Here is a 20,887-nt window from a genome sequence, read left to right on the forward strand (position 1 = left end):
CCGCGGCTTCTTTGCAAACGGAACAAGATTGACTATTTGACGTCGATATTACATATATATATATATATATATATATATATATATATATATAACGCACGAGACATGCAACAGAGTACTTGCATCGTTCTTTGTTCAATTCGCAAAATATTATTCTTTTATTGTATCTCTCTCTCTTTTTTTTTTTAATCCGCATCGTATGGAGGGGGGCGGGGGCGGGGGAGGGGGGGAATTCTCTTGACAAAAAAATAAATCCCTCTCTCTATCTTTCCGGTATGTATATCTTATCTCGATTTTTAGTAACTCTGGTGTCATCATTACAGTCGTAATTCTTTTTTTTTTTTTTTCTTTTTTGTTTGTTACTCACAGCTTTACAAGGTTACAATTAATTGTTATTCTTATGCTTATTTATATTTATATTTATATATGTATATATGTATATATATCTGTATATATATGTATATATGTATAGTGGCCTCGTTCGCGTTACAAGTTTTTCTGTTTGTTTGTAGAGTATGCACGCTGCGACGCTAAACTTTTATATTTTTATATGTTAATATATATATATACGCAATGTACACGTATGTAATAGTATATACACACATACGCTTTCTATCTGTGTATTGTATATATATATACGTTATATACATGCATACACACGAACATTCGTCTTACTTCACCGTTTTTTGTTTTTATACACAATGGTATTTTCAAAACAAAGGGGACACGTTTGCCATTATTTTCATAAAACGGAACGTCTCTTTAATGAAATAATTATTAACAGTTATATATAAAAATATTATGACAATGTTTAGTAATAATTGTTATCTTTACGATTAATTGTTATTTGATACAGAAAAATTCCTTAAAGCGATATATATTTTTTTCAAATGGGAAAACTGAAATAGAAAGAATAATTTGTCGACTCTCTTTAATAATACATTTATCAAGTTTTGGGTTATTTTGCTAACTTTAAGATTTATTTTTCAAAAAATTAAAAAGGACACGCAGACGTGTTCCCTCTTCATCTTTTTCTCGTTACATTTTTCAATAATATCAATCCCTCATATGTGATATACAGTTGACTAAGTATATACGATTACGATAGACACATAGTGTTCATGGATTCTTTAGCGGTTAATTTTAATTGCTCGTGAGAACCTCATGAGAAATGATTGTTTGAATAGTGTCTCGAATGGATCCAGACGCGGGGAGAAACTTTCGTGACAAAGTGACGATTTTAGGCGATAATACATTAGTAAGTTAGTGTAAAATTTATTGGTCCAGAGAGTTGTGTGTATTTCGAGAGGGCCATCATCTTCCCTATATCATTTGGATTATTCATTTCTTTGCTCGATCGATTTTTCTTTTCTCGAATAAAAAGAATCAAAACTGTTTTAAAATATCTTTTGAATTCGATATGTTTTTTTCCGTTTGATATTTTCTCCCGAGTTTTTTTTTTTTTTAATATTCTTCACTATCAAAGACAGATAATATACAATTTTTATTTTTTTTCTCCCTTTTTTTTTTGATAATCGAGTTCGATCGTGTGATTTACTCTAACGCGGCTGATTCTCTTGGGCCTCTCGATGCAAAAATTCAATGATCAAAGAACAATAGTGTCGGTCGATGTTTCAAAGTGTTTGAAATGATGCTGATTTTCATTTTTTATGTCAATTAGGTTGATAATTAGGTATGCAAAATGATCTGATAATTGGAATCGTGATGTATCTTCGATCGATTTCGACGAAAGAAACGCTTTTCTCGAGAGAAATCGAAAATGTGAATAGCTCTTCGAACGTGAACGAAGCGCATCAGTGTAAAAATGTTTTTAGAATATATTTTGCATAAAGAAAATTCGAGTCTTATACGTATATCGTGTTTGCGAGTGAGACACGTGGTAAGAATTACTGTTCAATATGAATTTTTTTTTTTTTTTTTGGATTTTCCGATTTTAATTTCATGAAAATATATCGAAAGGAAGAAATTGAAAATATATAAGAAATATTAGGAAAAAAGAGATATATGATGTATATATAATAATGATACTTTCAAGTAGTTTGAACAGAAAATTAATTAAGGAATTACGAAACTTAGAAATAATCATTACAATGGAATGCAGCATAATTTATATATTAACTCGTGGTTTTCTCGTTTGAAATCGATTTAGAAAAAATTATATTTTTTCTTTCTTTTCTTTTTTTTTATAAATTGTGATAATTTTTATAACAAAGTATTATATAAAAATGTATCATGACGAAATAAATATAAAATAATACCTTGTATTTAATAATCTATTTAATCTTTAATTAAAGATAAGATAGACTAGACAAATAAGTAAACCCGTGTTAAATTAATATAGGTTAATGTTTTACATTTACCTTATATCTGCCTTTTTTGAGCATACTTGTATTTATACAAATATATAGACACAAAATATATTTATTAGAAATATCAAGAAATTAGCGATTTTAATTTAATTAACTTTTGAAAATGAGAAATATATCCATTTTTAATATGACTATAAATTATACAGAATTCCATGAATAGTTAATTAATTGAAAAAAAATTTGAAAATAAACTTTTTATAATTTATACACAAGATAAGAGCAACAATTTTTCTGTTTGTTCTTAAATAAATTTCCGTTTCTGGTTGCTATCTACGTGTAAAACAGACTATGGTTCAAGGACATAGCGTGAAGTTTCGATTCTTTTTTAATAATCGACACAATTTTTAATTTATACTACTTATTAGTACGAATTCAAAATCGAACAATTCAATATTACGTATCAATTCTTATTTTCCAAATAATTTTAAAACGATCTTCGATTCTTTCGAATCTTTTAAGCTTTTCCTGTTAATTTTTTCTCTTTACATTTTCTTTTTTTCTTCTTTTTCTTTCAATAAGAGTTTCTTCACGCTACGTTTTTTTGAGGCGTAGAATTGCTTTAGGTGATGATATTATCAACAAATGACGACAACAATATCTAGATAAACATTGAAGAACATCGAATTGTTGTTGTTTCATAATTTTTTTTTTTTTTATTCTTTTTCATTTTGTTAATACGTGTTCAATCCCTGCGGTCAGTCTGAATCTAATTGACAATGTGTATACCAGAAAAGTTTGTCTTTGTTTCTAGCAAAACTTATTGCCTTCACCATCCATTGTATTTACTTTGCATCATTCTTCGTTTGTTTGTTTTTTAAAATTGTTGTTGTTGTTGTTGTTTCTCTTTCGTTTAATTCGCTAACGTCCAAATAACTAATTAACTACAATTTTATATATATATATGTGTGTGTGTATTTTTTGTGATTATTATATTATTATGATTTTTCGTGCGAGCTTCTATTTCTTTTTTCTTCTTCGTTCTTCTGGTTATAATAGAGATAATTTTTTTGCTCTTTCTCTCTCTACTTCCGCTACATAATATATCTCATACATACACGAACGCAAAAAGCTTATCTAATTGTTTTTTTCTATAGATAATATAATCAACTATTAAATTTCGTATTCCAATGTATGTTAATGATAAATGAATAATTTCGAAGATATCGATTTTTTTTTTTCGAACTATTGATTCCTTTGAGATTCTTTTCCACTGTCAGAATATGTAAATTATTGACAAATTATTGCTTAAATTTTTCGACATTAATATTTACTTATATATGATACTTATATATTATGTATAATAATTTAATTTATTAATATTTATAATAATTAAATAATTGATTTTCTAGCATAAATCTGCTCAATGAATTTTTATTTTTTATCATGAAAATTTATTATCACGAAAAAAAATAATTGGAGTTCAAAATTGGAGAAAAAAAATTGACCCTTTGAAGAAAATCTGACAGTGAAAGATTTTTAAATATACGTAAACTGTCATCGATCTTGTTTAATCAGATTTTAATTTATAATATCAATTTATTTTTTTCTTCAAGATAATGTTTGAATTCACGTGTATTGTAACTAATCAAGAAAATTGAAACATCATTCAAAGGTTAGGATCTCTTGATTTCACATATGGTACGCTTAATCTACAGTTTTTTTTAGTGGAGGCAGTAGCATATATATATTCTGGATTTAGACGACGATACTGTGCAAAGAATATTTGATAAAATTCGTTTCGTCATAAGAACAAGAATTCTTCCGGGCAGTTCTTCACTTTTTTATTTTTAATTTAACCTTCTAATAATTTTTAATAATAATTTTGAGTATTTTTTTAAACGATTAAATAAATATCATTATTTTGAGAAATAATTTGAAAAAATACTCTTTAAATAAGACAATTGAAAGTTCAGTTTATATTTTATATATTGCTTTTAACAATTTTGCAAAAATATAAAATTATAATAAGAAAAATAAATTATAGAACTCAAAAAAATAAATAATCATTCTTCATATGATTTATCTGATAACAAATCATCATAATAAAATGTCAACGATAAAAAATTAAACATAAGGAACAAAGTGAACAAAAGAGAAAACAAAAAAAATTATTTTTACATAGACACACATCATCTTTTTTTATTTCATATTACAATATTACACTTATACCATGATCTTCGGTATTTAAAGGCGAGGATCGTGAGTCGTTTCAGAACAGAAAAGAAAGAGAAAAATTTGCCATATACAAAATTTACTTCGCATCTCTTTCCATTTTTTTTTTTTCTTTCCTCTCTTTATCGTTGTTAGAATGCTCTCACATTCTACATAGTTTGTATTGTCCTGACTGATTTACATATATTACACATTATTATTATCAGAATTCTATTTGAAAATCGCACGTCTTTAATTCTTATAATTTTTTTTTCTCTGCCACGAAAGAAACAATTGCCCTAAATAATATATTTGAAGCGAACTTTATTTTATTGTTTTTTTCTTTCTTCTTCTTTTTTTAATTCGTTAGTATCACAAGTATGTCTATAGAGTACGTATTTTTGTTCTTATAGACATTAAAACTTTTATATGTCTAAACATATAAAAGACGGTGTACAATGTACTTGAAAACTATTTCTAATGAAGCTTGTAGGATAGCTACACAATTTGAATATATATATATATATTTTTGTGCTCTCTTCATAGCTGCATTTTCCCCGGTTTTTCTTTTTTTTAAATAAATTTTCTTATTTTCTTTGATTAAAAGCTTATTCAATGAAATTTACTCTGTTTTAAACGACGATTTTACTTGTTAGTTTTTTGTTTTTTTTAAAGTGCGTTTTATAACCAGTGCACGGACATGTACTCGTTTAGATTTACGATTTTCGTTTCTCTCCCATTTTTATTTGCATTTATTCGAATCTTATCCGATGTGCCATTGAATATAGTAGAAACAATAGTTTCCATTATATCGTATTATGTTGCTTTTCTTAAATTTTCTCTCGAATGAAATAAAATCAATGAATGGTTATTTATATTCGATTAATTTCATCATAGAAATATCTATAATGATTAAGTTTTTTAAAAAAGCAGCATTCTATGGAAGATCGAAAATCGTAGAAACATCACGAGAGTTAGGAAATTGTTTTTAATAAGATGGAAGTAATCGTGTGTCTCACTACAGTATAAAATGCTTCAATTTTTTTTTATTTTTTCTCGATGTCTCGTTGTGAAGGTATTAGAAAATCCTTTTCATAGTACAAAATAAACTTGCTTTCAAACCTAATTTTTCAATCTGATTTCTTGAAACAAATCAATTTACATAATAATATCGATTAAAATCTATATCCGATGTCTAATGTTCTTAAAAAGGTGTGTTTTCCTTTTATATAGTTAAATAATACTTAATATCTATCATTCTTTTCCTATGATTTTTTTTCAATGATAAACGGAAATTCATATTTAAAAAGCGATAGAAACGGTGGAGTCTCTCGCGACAGTCTATTGATCCTAATTAATTCACATAGTAAGAGACTATAAGCTCAGATAATTTTTTTCTGGTCGTGTGTGGTTGTGTATGATTGATATCAATTTATTAATATTCAGAGCCGAGCAATATAGAAAACTTATGATACAAATATCTTGCAAAATTCTTTCTCTTCTTTCAATGAAACACAAATTACATACCATCTTCTCAATACACCTATCTGCAAATGCTATGAAATGGTATGTATTCTGATTCATTTCTTGAAAGAGAAAGTTATTATATGTAACAAAAAAAAAAGAAAAGAAAAGAAAAGAAAAAAAGAAAAAGAAAAAATACCATGATGAGACTCTTTTTTATTGTCTGAGTTTTGCGCGAAACTCTTATGAAAGAAAAAAAAAACACAAGAGCATCATCACAACAACATGCTTTCTTTTCTTCGGCTCTGATACTTTACTTCTTCATCAGAGAAAAACTGAAGTATTATGTGTAAATATGTGTGCTCTATAGCAGAGGGAGAGAAAGAGAGCGAAGCGAGGCACAGGCGTGTGTTCGTTGTGGTCACTTGAGACACAAGAAGCGAACGCGCTGCTCTTCTATTCGCATTTTTTTTCTATATCTGTTCGCTTTTCTTCGTGTATCAATAATATAATCGGTACCATGCTTTTAATCTCTTTTACGATCTTTATCACTGTAATATTGTTAAACGCGAGATATAAGATCAGTACGAACTGTTTATCTTCTTCTAAAGCTACTTTTGCCCTCAGATTCTCTAGGATCGTTTTACATTCAGAGTATCATTGTATCGATTCGATTGATGATCAAATATTTTCGAATCGTGTGTACACAGAGAGTACGTGTTTCGTGTACATATATATATATTATAGATAGTCAGTGTGTGTGTCTTTCGGGATATACAGTGAGACAAACTACACAGAGTGTCTTCTGCAACAGTGTGTGTGTTTCTCTTCATTAGCGTGGTATCATCATATACTGTATTTTCTTCCTTCATTAAAATTAATTTTTTTTCTTTTTTTTTTCTTTTTTTTTTTTTTTTTATATACCTTAAACGATTTATCGTAATATATATATTTACATTTATCTATCTACAATAACTACACATCAACAAATACGGTTAGGTTAGCATTCTTATAGTGTTGTGTTTGTATCATAGTATTATATCATCAACATTATCATTATCATCATTCGATTCATGATTTTCTTTCGTCTTTCTCGCATTATTATTGATTCTCCCCACCGTGGAGATATTATTTATTTTTCAATCTCGATTACCATTCACTCTTTCATTTCATTCTCTCTTTTACTCATTATCATCAATCATCGGAACAAATGAACGATTGCATAATCTCTAAAAATGATCCATTATTTACTATTATTAATATTATTATTATTATTATTATTATTATTATTATTATTATTATTATTATTATTATTATTATTATTATACTCGCGACTAGTTCGAAGGCAATACCACGATCATAATAATAATCATTATTATCATTATTATTATTATTATTATTTTTAACCCATTATCATTATACGTAAGAAATTTGTCATCGTGGTCGATCCTTCGATCTTTTACTCAAAAAACGGCACGCGAAATTACGTGAAATCAAAAAATTATTAATTAAAATAACGACGACTCTTTCGAAACGAAACATATATATGCGTGAATATTTTATATATATATAAAAAAAAATAAATACGCAACTTAAAACAAAATGAAAAACAAACGATTAAACGAATTGATCGGTTATAGTCATTTGCAGTCCTTAGTTTAAAGTTTTTAGCAGACCTAACTTGTTAGGACCTAACCTCCTTCAGTTTTCCTCCATCATTTTCTATCATCATTTCTTACTACTCTCCCTCTATCTATCTTTTCTCTTTTATCAACTTTTGTATTACCTTTCTATAAAAAATCACATCAATTCCGTTATCTTTTTTTTTCTCTCTCTCTCTCACTCAATGATTTTCTATTAACTTTTAACAAAATACGTCTAGGATCTCTGTTTAAAAATCTATCGACGGTAATCGAGCTAACCGGTAATCCCGTTAATCGATTTTTAATCTCCTCTGGTAAAATGTCTCTCGGAAATATTTAATAATTATCCTCCATATGTTTTGATATTTCTCCGATAACGATCAACCTCCACGCGAGATTCGGGATTCAAGTCATATTAGGCTGTGGCGAGGGTGAAATCGCAGGCAATGAATACAGGGCTGTGTCCTATATGAATGCCCAACATTCCAGGGTTTTCACCACGAAATCTTCTCGGGGCGCCAATGGTTCATTTCCATATGTGCTACACGATTGTGTCCTGCCTTGATAAAGATCTCCATCCAGCCACAATCCAAATTTGCCACTAGAAAACAATTGCCAATTACAAATACAATTCTAATTTTTATTCTTATAAAATCTTGTTAAAATATTATTGAATAATTAAAAGTAATATGTATTTCCTTCATAAATTCCACACATTTTTATAATAAAGACATTTCTATATATAAGATCTTCAAATCAAGGGATTGAAAAAATTCTACTTACTCCCCAGCACCGATGGCGAGACTTTCGTTGTTGCCCTTGATGAAATAGAGATTATCTCCAGTCCAATGGAATGCCTGGAACCTGGGCGTGAACTTGAAAAGAAGGGATTCACCGGTTCCATAAAAATGATCGCTCACATGCAATGAGCATGAAGTCAATGCACCAAATACCTGTAATGATGTAACAATGAACAGATGTGATTCATTATTCCAGTTACAACTAATAATGAATCATTTGCCTCTAGCATTGCAAGATTATATAGAGATGAAAAGAAGATACTAGAAATGACATAAGGTAAGATCCAGAGTTTACATTTATATATATATATTGGTTCTATAAGAAGTCATTAAATTAAAACTTGTATCTCTTTTGTACAGATTCTTCTTTTTATTTCTATATAATAAATGTTGTGGTCAACTATATTTACAACTATATTACATTTCGACAAAGATGGATTATATTAACCAATTTAATGGAATATGGGAATATAAATTTAATAATTTCAAGATAGTTAACTAAGATTTCAAGTTTAATAAAGTAAAATTTCATCGATGAATTAATGAAGCATTACTGTCAGATCATTTATTACAGGTAAAAGAAGGATCTCTTGGACTAATCCAAGAATTAAAATAAAAAATTCCAAGTAATTTTAGAACTTACATTGCCTTCGGTATCCTCGATTACCAAGAGGATGGGACTTTCTATTTTAGCCATCTTCCTGTACATACTGTTTAAACTGAATCCATGCTGACTTGTGCTAAAGACAAGCGTCCACAGGTAGCCTTCCGCTCTGGCAGGTAAATGTCGGCACAATTGTTCCCTGTGCTCGTCACTTAAAATCTCAGTGACTCCCACCAGATCAGGAACGATGACATCATTGTCTATGGAGACTGCACTGTTTGTGTACAAAGCTCGTCTGAGCTCCTCGCTCATAGACAATACCTACGAATATAGAATTCAAATTTTAATAAATTGGAGATTTGATTTGATTTCAGGAAGTGTCTTTTGGAAAAAATAGGATCTACGAGAGGTTAAAGTCGATCGCTAAATTCATCGTTTTAGTACATTTTATTGTATTTAATAGAAAATTTTTCCAGAAGAATTTTCGATAATGTTAATTCTTTAAAATTCTCTCCGCATTATTATCGAATTTTCTTCATATATTATGTTACAAATGTACATACAAGTAATTATTAACCAAGCTAGATTAGATTAAAAGACTCTGATACTTTTATAAAAAGAAAAAAAAAGTCATTTCAAGATTTCAATATCACTTGAAAAAATTGTCACGTCTAATCGAAACTTTTAACATTTTAAATGACATTATTGTTAAATCAACAGATAACTATGTATTATACATATTAGCATTCGTTTGCAGGTGTTTAGTTGCAATTATGAAATCCATGAGATCAGAGGAACAAAGATCTTATCTCTTGCAATGCAATTTGTGATTAATTATGATTAACGATGTACTCAGCGATGGGGATTTTACAACATAACGAATGGAAAAGAAATTACTTGATCACAACTATAGGAATAGGTCCCATTGGTTTCTAAGCCTAAATTCTAAATTCTAATACAAACTAAGACACATCACTACGCATTCACAAGTGTGACATGTTGTAATTGTTGTTTTGTAATGTCAGTTGATGTGTTCTGTGACGAAGAAAAGATATTAAAGATAGGTATGTGTATATAACTATGAATATTTATAAAGAGGAAGAATTCCTTCTTCCACACTTCTTATATATCAACGCTATGTTCATTAACTGCGTTCATTCTGCCTTGACCTTTCCTTCCAATAAACTCAGCAAACAATTATGCAAGTATCATCCTCGCAAATATTCTTCATGAAATACATCAAATCAATGTTTGAAAAAAATAATGATTCTTTTATTCATAATTATAAAAGAGAATAATATATATTTTTTTTAATTTTATAAAAATTCACGAGATTTATGAGATTATAAAGAAATTTGACAATGATTTTTTTCAATTTTTCCAGAGGATTAAAATGAAGAATATTCTATTTTTACACAAGTTTAAAAGAATTAGTACAAATCCGGGTTTGATAAAGAAAATTTAAATTAGAAAAAAAAAACTTCACTTTTTCAAGTCTAAAGAAAAAGATATAGATAAGACTTATTAGACATGTAAAAAATTGGCAAATCTTTGAACATGAAAAAATTTATAAATTGTTAATAAAAAAAAAAGATTATAGTATATTATATATGTGATGTTATGTTATTCTACTCAACGATCCAAATACGAACATGAATCATATTTGCGCACCTGCCTTGAATGATAACAATTTCACGCGATCGTCTCTTACAGGATTACGCCAACATTGACGCCCTGTTGCTTTGTTAAAGCTTTGCATCTCATCCATTAATATTACGAAATTTACATAACTTATTCGTTGACAAGGCAGAATATTTCATACGCAAGCTGTTCTCGAAGGAAACGTTTTTGGGTATTTTCCTATCGAAAGTTTTCACAGAATTCTCCCTTAAGAAATAATGTAAAAATATGTTGTTCTTTAATTTTATAACAAATTGGTATAAAATAAAAGATATTAATATTCAAAGTTTCTATTTAATATATAGGAAAGAAGTTTTATATTTAAGAGATTAAGAAATGTTGTAGAAATATTCAAAGATTTAATAATCGAAGAATTCACCAGAGAATTCAAGAAATAAAAACTTCCAAAAATTAAGAATTCAAAATTTTAACGAGCAATGAAAAATTCAATTTGGAAACAAGTAAAGAAATATTAAAAAATATAAATGCAAAGACTTCCTTACAATTCTCAATAGAATTCAAATAATTATACAATTATCCAAGAATTAATATCTTTGATATTGGAAACAAGAAACAATTTCATCGATGATTCAGTCAGTATTGATTACATTGACAAGAATACGGTACGATATATCTTATATATCTTACTACCCGCGCCTTTCACTAAAAAAGACGTAACGGAGTACTTTCCGGTACCAAACAAGTCGTAGTTAACCCTGTTTTTTATGCGATACGCATCAATTGAAGCGAGGCCGTGGCAATTAACACATTTCTCGTCATCCATCAAGAAACAAGTCTCGAGAAAAACATATTCGAATGAACTGAAACATGGGAAAACGCAGCAAGGCGCATGTATTGCATTGATTGATTTAACCACAGAATTATGAAGTTTGTTGTTACAGGATACAATTGGCAACAGGCCTTGGAAATGATACTTTCTGAATTCAGTTCTTATTTTATATCATTGATTTCTTCCTTTTGACACGAATAACTCGTCATTGCAATCTAACACAGAGAAAGTGTTTATTCCTTTTATATTTTTTCATTAAATGGATCATAAAATGAAAGTTGCATTAAATAGAAGTAGTTATATTTATTTGAATGATTGTGGTTCTGTGAATTTTATTTATTTTTTAATACATATTTCATGTATTATTCTTATTTTTCTTGAAATCATAAACTGGAACATAGAATTGTACATAAATTTATTCAATGATTATGTGGATTTATTTTTTTTTTTTTTTTGAATGTAACTCGTAATAATAAAAATATAATTCATAAAGAATTATTTTTCTTTGAAATAGTAGATAAAGTGGAATACAGAATTGTAAATTTATATCAGTCGTTAACTTTACTGGATAAAATAGTTTCATATATTTATTTACATTCTTTTTTATTCGTGAATTTATTTCTCATTTTTTATTAAATTTATTCACCATTAATTTTTTTAAGAGAGCATTTTATGAGAATAATCTAATCCATTCTTTTTTTGAAATAACAAATATATTTGGTATTTCATAAAAGAAACGAAACAACTTAAAAAGTACTTGTTTATAAAATTGATTTTTCACATACAACAACATATAAATTGGAAGATAACAGAATGATGCATTCAATAATGTTATTCGAGAATATCAACATCTCGATGCATTCGAGCATTACGCATAGATAATATTATCAAGCAAGTAACCTCATGACACTGCAAATTATCTCTGCATTAATGAAAAAATTGATGCCTAATCTCGAGAAGATTGAAGACTTATATCTGAAAGAATGACGGTTCATTTAGAAGACGATTATATTTTCTTATAAACAAACAACTTTATGTTATATTTCTGCATGAGGTAATTATGTATTCAATTTGATTTATAAATCACCTCTGACTTTTTTTTTTATGAATATTTTTTATGAAGATAATTCTTAATAATGTCACTAATGCGATGCGTGATTTATTTATCAACAATCATGATTATTGTCGATACTTTTTGTAACTTGAATTTATCGATTTTGATATTCTTGGAATTAATTACTTAATAAACTTTTTATTTGGCGTTTTCGTTAACAATTAGAAGATAATTGGTAAAATGGCACGCGAATGGGTCGAGGTCTTACGTTTATACGTACACCGCAAAAACCAGTTAGTCTAGAAACAAGCGTATGAGAATCAAAGAACAGTTATGAACGATTGACCTACGGAAAAATCAGAAAACGTCATATACATTGATAAAGTTTAAAAGACCTATTATGACATTGTATCATCTAATCCATAAATTTGATTTTTTTGGATTGACGAAACAGAAACAAATATTATGCAGAAATAATTGAAAGAATAAAAATAGATTTAATGATTTGAAAAACACAATTCATAAATAACAAACAAGAAAACAAACAGAGAAAGAAAAAAAGAGATAAAATTTTTCTTCTTACACCATGATACAAGTGTTGAACGTTAATTATACTTCATTAATCAATAACGATATATCTTCTACTTTGATTTAAAATTCAGATTTTCCTGCGCAAGATCTTATCGTTTATCTAATCATCGTCCAATCGATGGCATAACAAGATTTCTATACCATATCCACATGCGTCACCTCGACACATGATAACCGAGGTCGTGGCCAGGAATCGAGATGTAAGCCGAAAAAAATATTCAAAATGACGTCTATATAAGATTATAGTCGTTGTTTCTTACCATTTTATGGAATAATCATATTTCTCTGTTATCACGCGTTTCGACTGGAATTTTGAAAATAAAATTTCATGATTTATAACGATTCTTCTCCAAAGCTTATATATATATATATATATATATATTTTGAAACGTTTTCACTTTGCATCGATTTTAATAAGTTGAGGACAGTATCTATTTGCAATGCAAATTTTGGTGCAAAAAAATAGTTTCATAATTTGTTAAAATATAGAAGAAATTTATATTTTTTTATATCTTCCTTTCGAATTCGAAAACAATTTTTAGTGTTAAAAATATCAATGAATATATCCTTTTAAGCGATCCGCCTTTTAGCCACTATTATTTTAACAAATGAAAAATAATAATAAATCAACAGTCTTATATAAACTATATATAAGAAGCATATACTTTTCTTTATAAAATTTGAATAAAGAAATCTTCTTGAAGAATATTCGAACGAAAATTTCATTTATTATAACCTAAGATTTTCTATCAATTAAAAATTCAACGACGTATTATATTTTTAACTTCAAGTGATGCATTCTTAAAACAATTTTCTTTATAGTTTCCAGCGAGGAAGGACGTAGTTATCTCGATTTACGATTTTTTTTCATGAATTTTTCCAGATGCACACTCAACCTCGAAGTTTCACACAAACAATGTACGAAATCTTTATTCTACGTCTGTTTCTTCATTTTTCTCGTTCTTTGAATATGCAATAGCGCCATCTCGCCTACGCAGTTCGATTGAAACGAAGATGGCTTCTCTTGTTGAATTCTTATTCTTACTTTTGTGCAATATTTATTTTATATCATTAAAACATTTTTTGTGTATAAATCTTGGATCCATGCATTTTATTAAGTTGAGGTAACGTCATTGTATTATATTATATAAGCACATATGATTTACGCGCATATAAATATGTTTTATGTAATCTGTAATTCATTATCAATTCGATTCACTTGCCGGCAAGTTTATAAAGCAAATTTCATCGTTTTCGTTAATTGTACATTTATTAAATGATAAATGAGAAAATAAAAGAAATATTTTGAATTTTGATAATATAATGGATTTTGTTGCTTCTCACCGACAGCATCCTCGAGGAATGTTGGAACACGTAATTAAGAATCATAATGGATTTCCTGGATTTTTCTGGATTTCCTTAAATTATCGAAGATCGATGAACAATGATTTAATTCTTTCTTTTCAAATTAATCTAATCTTTATCGTCATTTTTTGATATATGCTTATTTTATTAATTATAACTGACTTAAGCTTAATTTTTTTTTGTTTTTTTTTTTTTTTTTTTTGTTAAATTTCATTAATTATATTTTAAAAATATCACACATATTAATTTCAAAAACAACAAGAATGTTTTACACTTCACTTTATCCCTTAAACAGATCACTGTTTATCTTTAAAGAAAAATTCTAACCTAAAACATAACCTAATCTAATTCGATCTAATCACCTGTCAAAGAAGCGGAATATTTTACGGAATATATGTTTTGATTAATTCTAGATGATTTATAAAAGAAAATTTGACCGAAAAAAACATTCGAAAAATACAAGAAGGTTGTTAAAAAGTCAAGAATCCGAGCGATTCGATGAATCGTTTGGTACTGAGACTCGAAAGGGACATTGGAATGGATCTCTCTCACTTGAAATGGCCATCGAACTTGGAAAAAATCATTCGACGACTTTCGTCTCTCTTGTTTAATGTCAAGTACACGCGAATCTCGGTGGGTGTATCTCTCGAGGGACTCGTTCTGTCCTCGAAAGTATTATTCCCAATTGTCCTTCAATGCAGCTTCGCTGACGATGATGAGATGCTTATAAATTGATTTTTTCATTTGTTGTCTCTGAAGGTCCTGTTTTTTTCTTCGTTTTATTATTGAGTATTCAATTGAGTAATTTGAGTGATTGATATATTTAATAATTGAGTAATTTATACTTTAATGATAATTGATTAATTCAATATAATTGAAGAAGAGATTAATGTGAATCAAAAAAGAAATATACAAAATATGGAAAACTCTTTTGTAATTTTTATATACAGATTTCATTTAATAGATAAATGTGGAATTTTGAGAATTACAATGAAAAATTTTTATTCCAATAGTGAGATGTGAATTTAAAAATTTGGAAAAATAAAATATAAAAATTTTATATTTGATAAAGAAGAACATAGCAAAAAAATAACAACTTTATATAAACATATAAAAATAATTTCTGGAATTCCAGAATTAAAAAAAAAAAATCAACAAAACAATTTATGAAAGATCATTAAATTATAATTCCAAGTAGGTAAGATTATGTCCGTATCGACTTAAAAATAAGCCAGAGCAATTAGTTACGCTAGTTAAAAATATGAAGATAATTAAAAACACGAATATTCTCGTTTAATTTGTATAACGTCACGCATGTTTGTATATCATGTGTGATGCAGGTAGGTATCATCAGGAAATGAATGATAAAATGAAACAAAGAAGTATTTAAGTACCTTAAAAGATATAGATTGAATGTAAAATCTGCTTTCATCTGAAATCGAATAATGAATGTCTAAGTTAGTAATAATGATTTGAAAATTTGCGTTCGACGTTTTTGTGAGAACGTTTTTTACATTTTATACATTTTTTTACATAGATTGTCTGCATTGATTGAAATGAATGGGATAAAGTTGTACCAGTCTATAGGTGTCTCCGATGATTACAGTTACAATGGGGAAAAAAGGGAGAGAAAAAATGTTATTAGAGAATCGAGATATGTAATTGAATGTATAATTATATAAAAGATTTGAAAGAGATCCAAGGATTAAATAATTTTAATATTAAGATTGATGATTAATCTAAATCTAAATGCATAAATTAAAAGTATTTGAATTAAATTATATGATACTATTCTACACGTAATATCAAATTGAAATTAATCAAATGAGGTTCTTTTAACCGAGTTAAACACATCCGTATACGTTTTAAGTGCACGAAATTATGTAATTTAACAATAAAGCATAATTTCATTCTCACTACTTCATCTACGTGTTTGAAATAATCAATACGACCTTTCGCATACAGTATTAGCATAATCAAATTAATTTGAAGTAATTTGTTATTTGTATTGTTGTATTTTTTTTTTAAGCAGATATATATTATAAATATTAATTCAAATCATTTAGTTTTCAAATACAGAGATGAATATTTTTTAAAACAAAAAATTAATGAAAAATAGAAATTTGAAAAGCATATGGATGCAAATAAAATGAAAATTTGTTTATAAAAATGATGCAATTATCTTATCATCTTTATATGAAGGATTATATATATATAAACAGAAGAATTATTATAAAATTATTATACAAAAAACGTCGATTATTAGATTATGAATATTTATGAGAAATTTAACTTCTTTAGAAATGTTTTTATAACAATTTTAATCTTAATAAATTTAATGCAATTGTTATAAAAATAATTTCAAGAGAAGAGTAGACATTATATATCTACATCATTTCCTAATTACACATAAAATTATTCATTCTATTCGTGTTATCTCATTCATTTCATTTTGCTTTAATAATTATCGACTAATCATTTCGAAAATTCATTAAGACATTTTTCATTCAAGATACGACATCTGCACTAATTCCGACATTTAATTCTAGCAATCATTCCATTCGAAAATAGAACATTACGACGTTTCGATATTTCATCAAGTAACGAAACTCGGAGGATCTCGAAAACAGCATCACGCAGAAAGCTATAAAAATACACTGGTACAGGAAGCTGCCTACTATTTCAACATGCGAGAGAACCCATAGTAACTTTCCAAACAACGTTCCGCTATGATTATTACATATACAATTACATACTTAATGGAGAAATTGCGAAAATAATAAACGAGGTATATGAAAGACAATGAATTAATTCATCTTTACGATTATTTCTCGATTTTTTTTTTTCATCTTTAATCACAAAAATTACTATACATTATTTTGCAAGAAAATTCGTTTAGTTCAAAGAGGATGTTTATATATACATCGCGTAATATTATACAGATTTTTTTTTTTAATCGAAAATCTCAGTCGAAAGAATAAAACCAAAAATTAAAATTTTATATATTTTGAATATGATATTTAAAACAAATTTTTCTATATATTTAAATATTTTTTTCTATCTCGCAGCATTACAATTTTTTAATTAAAAATAGTGAATGGTGTTATAATTTCTCAACGTGATATATTCTGCTAGAAAAAAAAAAAATTGTTTCGTAGTATAATTAGAGATGAGTTATTTATACAAATTATTCTTTGTCCAGATTTCAAGAGATTCAAAAGTCGCAAAAATGACAAAAATTTCGAGGTTGAGGTTATAAAGATTTTTATATAACCAATCATGTACTTCTTTTATCCACTCACCTTAATCAACGAAAGTGTTAAATCCTTTCCTAATTTTTTTTGAAAATGTCCCGAGAAACGAGATCAATCGCGAATTTTCCTCTTCGAGCCGCCGTTTTATTTTAATCACGTGCACAAACAGACCAAGAAGTGTTCTCGCAAATTGAAACGCGTCCAGAAGTTGGAACGAGTGCCAGATGAATGTCGAAACGAGCGTTTCACGAATAGAGAGACTATTATCCGTCCGTTTTTCGAAGGTAACTAATGTTCGACAACCGAATTTATATTTAACGTCCGTTTTCGACGTTTCGTTATCGATCCGTCAAAAGATTTTTATTTTTTTTTTTTCCCTCGGAGATTTTTCACTCGAACGTGATTTACATCTTCGCGTAAACCAAAAATAATTTTCACCGTTTGATTTATTAACGTTGAATGTGGTTTTTAATTTCGATCGATCTTGCGAATTCATGGAAAATTTGAAGGTTTCGAAGAATTTTCGGTCGGTTTATTGGCGGAATGGCACTATTGCTTCTCTCTTGTTGTTCGAGATTTCGAATTGTTTGAACGAGAAGTTGAAGTTCTGCCAAGGAGGATAGAGGAAGACTGAGGAAAAGTTGGAACGAGGCTCGATTAATAAGATATATTGAAAAGAATCTTTCGTAGAATCTTGAATATTATTTCTGGAAATTAATTAAAATAATCCGTAATGAAAATTGCAAATTACTTATTATTACTTATTACCTTATAATCAAGAAGTATTTTTTAATGATTGCTTTATATCAGAATATATAAAATATTATCGGTTTGCTCATAAGAAAATAGCGATAAATTTGACAAAAAAAAAAAGATATGGAATTGTCAGCATATCTGTTGCATAATTCTTTAAAAAGTTTCGTGCGTATGCTTTTCGAAAGAACAACACCGTTCCATTCCGTATAATTTTTAAGAAATATTCCACAATTGTTTTGGAATACCAAACATTTTAATATATTTATAGACATCGTAAAAGACATTGGAGTGGTAAAGAATATTCGTTGAAAACAACCCTGTCAAACGAGAAAATTTATTGTGGCCAGTCTGCAATCAGTGAACCGAGAGAGGCAAGGTCCAGGTCTTTTTTTCTTCGAATTCTGGAACGAGAGCTCGACCCTTTCAAAGTATTCCACCCCTCTTCTCCTTTCTTTACTGCCCTCCGAAACAGGAAGAGATTCGTTACGGTAATTCGTGCGACACGGTTCATTGTTTCCGGTTATTGATGCGTGAATGAATAAAATTCAGCTGCTTACACACGAACTTAATACCATGTAACATAAGAGAGGGATGATTGGAAAAAATAAATTATTTTTCAATTAATTATTACTTAAAAGAAAAATTAATAAATCTCAAAATGAATCGATATTGAAAAAGGGTGAATCGAACAAAAAACAAGTCTTCCATAAGATTGAAAATATAATTTTTAAGAAATATTCCACAATTGTTTTGGAATATTTCTTAAAAATATACCAAACATTTTAATATATTTATAGACATCATTGGAGTGGCAAAGAGCTTTGAAGAATATTGCTAAAACATTGCAAAAAATTGCTAAAATATTTCGAGAAAAATCGTTTTTCAAGGCAAGCAAACTTTACACCACTCATTTTTACAACTATTAACTAAATAACATTTTCAATCATCCCATTTCTAATCTCAATTCCCCCGCATCTTCCCGATATATTATAAATCATTTTTCCACGTTGCTCTCCATCTCTATTTACATTTCCCTCATCCTATTTTTCCGTCGCGTAGATTTATTTCTCGCGGAGAGGAAGCATCCCCTCCTCCCGATCGAAGCATAGGCCGCACCCTCTACGCACAGTGTACACACTGGTCGCGGCTGTATCGTTTATTGCATAACTTTCGGGTCCGGGGATCGACCGGATTCGAGTTCGATTCCATATATCGAACGAAGCTGGATTCTGTGAAAGGTGGAATTAGGTGCGGCCAAGGATCGTACGTGTAAATAAATCAAGAACTGGTTTTTTTTTTTTTTTCTATTAATAAGCAATTGCGTATTATTATTGTTATTATTATTATTATTATTATGTGTCAACAGATAATTCTTTGATTCGATATTACACATTTATATAAAATAAATTTTGATCGAATCTATTGTTTGAACTTGATAATGATTTTGGAAATAAAGATAGATGAATTCTCGTCGTTTTTATGGGAAATCGTTAAAGTCTTTGAACGATTGAAAATTAAATTTAATTATTTATATTAATTATTTTTATATTTCCTTTTGTCCACGGATCGAGATCCAACATTCATCGATTCGTGGATGAATTTTATTACGCGTTTTCGAATGTTTGCGCATTTATGGGAAATTTGATTTCTTGATAAAATGACGAGAATAAATTAAAGAAAGTTTCTTACGCGATACTGTTCGATCGTAAAGAGAAAAAAAAAAGAAAAAAAAAAAGAAAAAAGCTATCGTGTTTAATTCTTCTTTTTCCGTTTCGCTTCAACGACGAGTAAAAAGAAGAAGTTTGTCCGGTTGGAATATTGCCTGTCGCAATTGATGCTGTAAGCTGTTGATTTAAATTTATTTTTCTTTAAACAATCTTCTCTAACAAACTGAACGAAGATAGGAATAACATGTCGAGTAATTTAAAAAATAACTAATAAATCCACAAAGATGTGTAAACGATCGTTAAGATTAATATTATAACAGTCAATATCGTTTTAAAACGTTCAAGAGAGTGAGAAAAATACATATTTAACGCATTTACCGATCTATCACGTATTTAAATATAATTATTAGATTACAAATAATGAATTTATATTATAAATGGAACAGCGCGATAAATATATAATTTATCTTAATAAAAGTCAACAGATTTTACCAGGGACATTTGTACACTTTGAACCATCCTTGACCCTATTTTATCTTGTCTAAAATTTGCACAATGTTCTAAAACTTTCAAAGAAACTTTCTAAACGTTCTAAAAATTCGCAGAGAAAATTTACAGTTAATTGCCAACATTTTTATTATCCGACAAACTTGTTAAAACATCTCTTTGATCATAATTGAA

At 28.1% G+C, this 20,887-nt stretch overlaps 1 protein-coding gene across 3 annotated transcripts in view; it reads right to left on the reverse strand.

Moving 5' to 3' along the window:
* Window positions 1–4,495: 4,495 nt before the first annotated feature.
* LOC409882 (TLD domain-containing protein 2) overlaps window positions 4,496–20,887 on the reverse strand; it is a 29,957-nt gene continuing 13,565 nt past the window's right edge. For 2 of the 3 annotated variants that reach the window (XM_016912172.2, XM_016912173.2), the window contains 3 exons: window positions 9,089–9,370; window positions 8,429–8,598; window positions 4,496–8,246 (listed from right to left, as the gene is read on the reverse strand). In XM_016912172.2, coding sequence (XP_016767661.2) covers window positions 8,111–8,246; window positions 8,429–8,598; window positions 9,089–9,370 — 588 coding nt within the window. In that variant the 3' untranslated portion in view covers window positions 4,496–8,110. Of the gene's footprint in view, window positions 8,247–8,428; window positions 8,599–9,088; window positions 9,371–17,831; window positions 18,074–20,887 lie in introns of those variants that run through there. The other variant, XM_016912174.2, reaches the window with a different exon arrangement.

Source organism: Apis mellifera, linkage group LG5 (genome assembly GCF_003254395.2).
Source record: "Apis mellifera strain DH4 linkage group LG5, Amel_HAv3.1, whole genome shotgun sequence".
NCBI classification, from domain to species: domain Eukaryota; kingdom Metazoa; phylum Arthropoda; class Insecta; order Hymenoptera; family Apidae; genus Apis; species Apis mellifera.